The following is a 7,544-nucleotide window of genomic DNA, read 5'->3' as shown; positions in this document are numbered from 1 at the left end:
AGTGTACAAGAAACATAGTGAAAAGTTCTGGTTTTAAGCAAGTGTAACTCCTTCTAGCCTGATAGACAAGAATGTAATGTTTTTGAAAACTTTGAGGATCTACATTCCTCTGAAAGGTCTGGCTTCTTATTGAATGATTTACATATTGTGCAGTCTGAGTTATAGCAAGTGAGTACTGCTGTTTGGGCCTGCTGTAACTTTGGAGGAGAAAAAGAAGTGTGATTAAAAAGAAGATTGAAACAGGGAAAGTTCTGCCTAATTTAGGACTTCACGTTTATCATTGATTGGAATCAGGATTATCTACTACAAGGGGTCTCAAGAGCTGTTTATAAGAATATCGTATATGAATGTCAGTGGTGTTATTTCTAGATTTACATTGATGTATCTCATTTCAGAATATTTTCTGATTGGCAAAATTGGTAGATTTGCCTTAGGGAGACTCTTTTCATTAAATATGAAATGATAAAGCTCATGATTCTTAGGAAGGGCAAAAGGGAGAATGTCAACATAAAATCAGTAAGCTTCGGGAAGATAAATTTCAATAAAGTCAGAAATACTAGATAAGCTCTCACATGGAGACAAACCTAAAGAGGGAAAGGGAATTAAGGAAAAAGTTAAGAAGATAATACCAATAAGCCCAAACTGTCTCAACAGTCAAGCCATTCAACAGCCCAAGAGCAGAAACTATAATCAGGCTCATTTTATGCACATTACAGTATTCATACATGCATTCCAGTTGCTTATTGAATTCTATCAGATATCTGTGATGCCTTTCTTAATGGCTTGTTTTGCATCAATATGCACTCAAGCTCCAGCACTTGTGTATGCCATGTATTATGTTCATGTAGCTTTAAATACTGTGTGTGTATTTCTTCCTTGCTGTTCCTTACTTTAACTTCTATTTTTTTTTTCTTCCCTATGCCTAGACCAGTACAGAAAATCAGGTTTGACCCATTAGCCTGTGCTTGGGTAGTTAGGTTAATCACACTGTGAACACTCCGATTCCCATCTTTCAGCTGTAGGCAGTTTGTTGCATATGAAACACAGTAATTTCTTCATACCTAGTTACCAATTATGTTGCATGGGACACAGGTGAGAATCTCTGTGTTTTGAGCTACCTTGCATTGCTCTCAGCTGGATTTGTTGTAAGCAAAATGTGTCAATCTGGTTTTATCAACCTACCTTTCTTCTGTAGCCTCATGGATGGAGGACAAGCAGTTAACTTTATAATTTCTTTGCACTATCTCATCAGAAAGACAGAGAAACATGCCAAGCTGCAGCTGTGGTAGCGAGTGAAAATCTGGCTGGAAAATCATACCCAGAGAGCAGTTACCAGTGGTTCACTGCTGAAAGGGGAGAACATTTTGAGCAGGATTCCACAAAGGTTAGGAGTTACCAGGTGTTTTCATTAATAACTTGGATGAGAAAGAAGATGCTGACTAAATTTGAAAATGACATAGAACTGCTGCAAGAGGCAGTGGAGTGGGAGGACAGGATTAGAAATCAAAGAGATCTTGACAGTTTGGAGAAAAAAGTGGAAAAACTAGGCTACAGGTCAATAAAGACAGAACTCTAAGATTAAGCTGTAATAATCAACTGCACAAACACAGGCTGGGGATTGTTGGCTAGACAGCAAATCTTCAGAAAAAGATCGGGGCTTTACAATACATCCAAAATCAGCAATCATAAGCACTTTCAAATAGGGTTAAATATCTTCCAGCACTGAATAAAGAAGATACATAAAATAATTCTCTCTTTCTGCTTAGTGCTCCATCTGCTTTATCTAGATTGTATCCAAATAAAAAGCTGCATTTCAAAAAGGTTAAGGACCTACAGGATAAAGATTAGAAAATGGTTTAGCAGTGAGGATAAACAGAACCATGTGTAGAAGTTATAACCAATGAGGAAAAATTGAGAGCATTGATGTTATTTAAACTAGAAAAAACAGAGAGACAATACATAATAGTCTACAGATGCTTTAAAAGCTACTGCAAAAAGGAAGGAATAATCTGTTCCTCTGATCCTTGCAGATATGACGAGAGGTAATACTGTTTAGGACTGACACTTTAAATCAGTAGGGTTGTTACTTAAACACAAATTAAGTGGTTAAGTTATGAAGCCTCCATCATTAGAGGTCTGTAATAGCAGACAAAGCCACTGATTCTCAGTCTTCTTAGATGCCTTCTCATTCATTTTTGGGTTGTTTTTTTTTCCCCAGCCTTGAATCCCTTAGCACTTGGTCTTTGAACTGGGTAAAGCAGTATGGAGCACACATTAATCTTGTAGTACTGCGGCTCAAGAAGAGTTTAAAAGGTGGTGGAGATGCCTGGACCTCCAGTACTATCATCCCTGTCTTCCCGATCTCCAGCAGTAATTTTTAAAACAAAGGCAGAAAGTAGTGGAAATAGTGCTGTGGCAGCAATTGCTGATGTCTCTCGACACCTTATTTTTCACTTTGATGCTCATCTCAAGCCGGGTGTGTTCATTGATTAAAAATCTCCAGAAAAGACAAGTGTTTGACAGAAATTAGATGAGTTTGGCTGATCCTGCTTCTGGGAGTGGTCCCCTCTTGAGGGCCTTTCTAGTCCGTGTTTTCAGAACCATTGTGTGAAAATGTCATCTTTTTCAGATACAGACACATTTGGATTCAAATTTTGTAAAATTTTATTATATTTGGATGGGTTGCTTATGAATTACCAAAATCGGGGGATAACTTAGTGATTATTTTGACTTCAATTAAACATAGAATGAGAAAAGTAAAATTTGTCTATGACTAGGAAGTTCAGTTTGATTGTCATGGCAAATTTGGTTTAGCTGGAGAAACCGAGTTTCAAGTCACGCTTCTGCAACAGGAATATTGTGAATTTTGAGGCAAATAATTTCCTACCTTAGCTCCCAGCTGTGAATGGAACAGCAGCCCTTTTGCCAGCAAGGGTGTTGTGAGCATGACAACATAAAATATGATGTGGTGCATTAATGTACTGCACTAACGAGAACAATGTTTTAAGACAAGTTATTAACCTTTCATTTCCCTTATGAGTTTTTACCATTCCTGTTTCTCAGAGATAGCAGATATTATTCCTAATGTATGGCCCATGAAGCAATTACTGATGCTAAATTCTTAGATCAGATATCACATCTCTTTCTTTCAAAGAAAAAGGGAACAAAAGCCAGACAAGCATGTATTCCCCATGCTTAGGTCAGGAATCTTCACATCAGTGATTTTTTTTTTTTTGGTTGTTGTTCACTAGCCCAAAATGTATGAATCTTTTTTTAAAATTAGCTGAGTCCAGATGTTTTGTGGACTGATGCCTCCTATGCATCTCTGAGGAGCCTTGCTTATTTCACAGGGAATTTGCTTAAGTGGATTTTTCCTGCATGAACATTAAATATGAAAAAAAGAATTTTCAATAATGATTTCTCAGCTGCTCTATATGACATGTCTGCTGTTTGTTCTGTGTTCTCCCCCATCCTGTGGACAAATAGTGTTGTTTGAGAATTGAAGATGCTCAGCAGCTGGTGGATGAAATATGATTTTTGCAGAATTAATGGATGAGAATCACCATCCCTTCCTCCAGTTGCCCAGAAATTAAACTGGGTAATAAAAGCTTGTTGTCTGGATTCCTTCTATAATGCATGGAGAGCGACATCTGCAAAAGGTGTCACTCAAAGACAAGTATCTAGAATAGATGACACTCCATAAGGAGTTTCAGTGGAGAGCTCCTCACTACAGAGGTCTAGATGACTCTTAGATCACACACTTAGTTCTTAGATGACCTGAGTCATACTCCATTTTAATATCAGTTAGATTGCTGGTAACAGAAATGCTGCTATTGCCTACTCATTGACTTTGCTTTTCACATCCAATCTCTCTGGAAAATCTGAGTCTGGATTTTGCAGTTGGCAGAGATTATAATTTTCTACTGTTTCCCTTGTGAACATCTTAGAAAGGGAATGGCTAGCAGGACGATACGCAAAATTTGGCTTTCTGCTCTCTCCACTTAGGTTTAGGCTGGGGAAAAGAAAGCACCTCTGATTTGATATCAGGAATAGATCTCATTATGCAAGCACACTTCAGTTCATGCTCTTGCTTACACAGAAGCGACAGTGTAGTATGTGGCTCATATAGTGGCACAAACCATCAGCTCCTCTGTTTTAAGGCATAGCCCAGGACTGCCATCTTCATTTCAGTAGGTGATACTAGAAACAAAATTTAGCCCACTGACTGTGTTGCAAACTAAGTTTCAAAGTATATAAAACAGCTTCAGAAATTAGTAGTTGAAACATAATCAAAAAAACTTTATACAAATAATATTGTCTTGGCTCTTTAAATGTTCCAACAGGCATCTTGGGGTGGCTCAGCTTTGATATCGAGGAAGCATTGCAGACTACTTCATGGTATCCACAGGTAAGTCAGTTTAGTTCATGGGCATGCTTACCAGGGACTGAGATGGAAGTTGTGTGGCCTGTTGGCCTCTGTGAGAGCTGCATTTTCCAAAATATGTATTAGTATTAATTGGAGGGATTTCTGAACCTATGGGTGTGTAGGGTGGGGGGGGAAATGGGAAATCTGATTTGTCTACTTGCTCTGTGTTTGGCCATTTTTGATTATCTAGTATCCATGATTACAGGTGCAATTTCCACCTTCCTTTCTCTGTTTATAAATTTTGCAGAGCTGATTCTGTTGCCTGGAATCCCCATAAAATGCTGTTGGCAGGAATCCAGTGCTGTGCTCTTCTGGTGAAAGACAACTCTGTAAGTCTTCCTGTCTTGTCTTTTTTTTTTATCTTTTATTTTTTTTTTTCTTTAATGTGGTAGGCTGTCATTACTGCAATATGGAAGTGGAAATAATTACAGAACAACTGCAAGTTGTTTTTGCTACACTGCAGTGCAAAGGCTCAATGATATTATTTTGAATTTCACCACAAAATTAAAGGGTGAATAAGAGAGCAGTTTGGGTCATACTGATCCAAATCTCTGTGCTCACCACTGGTCAAGTTTTGCAGCTGGTGCCCTTGCTAGTTAACTTCTGTACATGATTTGCATTCAGAATTGAGTCACCTGCAGCACTTAAACACTGAGCTCGTCAAAGGCCTCAGAATAGCCATCATCTATTGGGATTGCAGCAGTACTGCGTCTTTCTTTAAAGTAGGCAGAGCTCCTCTTCACATGCCCTTACATGGGTGCACCAGAGTGGTAAAGGAGAGGGATAGGAGTCAGAGCACATGCAGGTAAAGGTGCTGAGCCTTCTTTCCTCACTCTACTAGTTCTTCCTCATCACCAGGGTGATTTAGGCTTTCCAAAAGCCATGACTAATTAAGAAGTCTAACAAGCAAACAACAGAGCTCTGATCTCAAGTGACACAAAAGTGAGATGAGTCTGCAATGTGGTAAGAGACCCTGCTTATATCCTTGTGGAATTCTTCTGTCTCCATAAAGAAACCAGTAAGGGGTTAATTATCTCAAGCTCCATACCAAATTCAGCCCTGCTAAAACTTACGTCCATTCTCCTCCATCAGGGTTGAATTTTAGCTTATACTTCATAGGTTATGAATAACTGGACATCATGAGGATAAGGAGCACCTGAGGCTTGCCTCAGTATTTTGTGGCTATGGATTGTAAATTACTTTTATAAATCTCTGTATATAAACAGCTGATAGTTTCTGTTCAGATGTCAGTGGTTAGATGTACATGTAATTGGTTACTAACTCCTGGTAGTAAGAACTGATGAGGATCAAAGAGCATAGATGCTAATCAGAGCTCTCTTAGAACTGATTGCTTCAAGTAAGGGGTGAGACATGGCAGTACAGCAAAAAGTGTGCTGCCTCATTTCCTCAGACTGGAGACTGTGGGATTAAAGACGATTACACTCCAGGACTACTTGTCCATCACTTTATCTTTATTCCATGATGAAAAACAAGCAGAATGATATTACTGACTAAGATTAATGTGATGTCTTAATTGCAGGCCTGGAAAGAATTCAGTCCTATACTTTTAACTAATTAGACTCAGTACATGGATATAGCCTCAGGTAATGATTAGACTACTTGGGCTGCATAGTGGAAATTTCTCAGGAAAGAAAAGGAAAGAAACTTAGAGGAATGAAATATTCCTGCTTTCCTTGCATTGACTCACTTTACAAACACTTTTTCAACTTCAGAGCTCTGTCAGCCTTTCTGTATTCTCCTTCCATAGACTGTAATGTCTGAGAGAGCAATCTTACTCTAAATCACGGCTAGGCAATATTGTGCTGGTAATACCTGTAGAGCTGAATCCTAGGCTGTTGAAGTCTGAAAACACGGGTATTACTGGTTATACAATCAGATCCTGCTGTACCATGAGATATGTTCTGGAAAGTAGAAGACTTTTCTGCATGAGGAGGAGAGAGGGTTTCACTTTGTTTAATTCCTGGAAAACTGGTGCCTACACGTTTTGTGTGTGCGCACCAGTGCAGTCTTTGTAGGCAAACAGAAGTACATGCAAACGTGAATACTTTCTTATCAGCTTTTCTGAAGTGTTGGAATTTAAAACTTTAAGAAAAAAAGATCAAATGCATAATTAAGGCACTTTGGCAGAAAGGCCTTGTTTCACTTGTGATTGCCTCCATACCAGATCTAGAGCAGGCAACTGGATCTAGTTTGCCATTAAAAATGCTGTTTTCACACCAGTAAGAGTATGGGAGAGTGTGTGTATTGGTTTCTCACTTTGGAGCTTGTTCCACTGCTCCTACATTACATAAATACCTATGACTGCAGATAAAGCATACATTTATATGTGAATGTAATGCCTTCACACTGGTTAGGATGCTTCAGTGGGAGCTGGATGCTTGGATGGGAGCTGGAAGTTTGGCACACTTTGCTCTGCTAGTGAATGTTCAACGAACCTCAGGTAGCTTCTGAAGTGGTGAATTCTGCAAGAAATCAGAGCAGCAAAATGTTAAATACCATTTATGAATCAAGTCCTATCTCCCTTTGAAGGTCTGATTAAGGAAGTTTTGTCAGCCTGTCTTCCCATTTGCTTTGAGATCAATTTGGAAACTATGAACTGCCTCAGGATTAGGGTTAGGTGATTATTAATGCACAAATAATTCCCTTCGGTTTGCCTCTTTTTTTTTTTTTTTTTTAAGATATGGATTGTTTAACAACCCCAGGGTTTACATTTTACTTTATGTATGAAAAGATAAAACTTTAGAAGGAATCATCACATTGATGACGTAGTTGTAACACACCGATTTCTCTTTAGCAAAAGTAATAGTGGCTGGTTTTGTTTGGTTTGGGTTTTTTACCACATAGGATCAATAAAGCTATATGGTTTAGGCAATGTTAATAGCCTTAAGATGTTGCAGACAGATTATTAAAATGAAACATTGTATTTAAATATTTTCCTATACAGATTAAAAAAAAGGGATAAACTACAGTGAAATGCTGATAAAAGAGTATATTCTAGCCTTAGTGAAACAAAACTGGAATGATTTCCAAAGAAGCTAGAGATAAAAAAGAGCAATACATGTTTAACTTGATTAGAAGGGAGAAGCGTTTTCACCAA

General features: G+C 38.3%; 1 protein-coding gene across 1 annotated transcript in view; it reads left to right on the top strand.

Moving 5' to 3' along the window:
- The window catches only part of GADL1 (glutamate decarboxylase-like 1), a 68,372-nt gene that overhangs the window by 14,897 nt on the left and 45,931 nt on the right, over window positions 1–7,544 (top strand). Inside the window, exons 9-10 of the mRNA XM_010190244.1 lie at window positions 4,344–4,408; window positions 4,674–4,755. Coding sequence (XP_010188546.1) covers window positions 4,344–4,408; window positions 4,674–4,755 — 147 coding nt within the window. The remainder of the gene's footprint in view (window positions 1–4,343; window positions 4,409–4,673; window positions 4,756–7,544) is intronic.

This window comes from Mesitornis unicolor, unplaced genomic scaffold (genome assembly GCF_000695765.1).
Source record: "Mesitornis unicolor isolate BGI_N332 unplaced genomic scaffold, ASM69576v1 scaffold36088, whole genome shotgun sequence".
NCBI lineage: Eukaryota > Metazoa > Chordata > Aves > Mesitornithiformes > Mesitornithidae > Mesitornis > Mesitornis unicolor.
The sequence above is the reverse complement of the archived record's forward strand: the minus strand, read 5'-3'. Positions and strand labels throughout refer to the sequence as shown.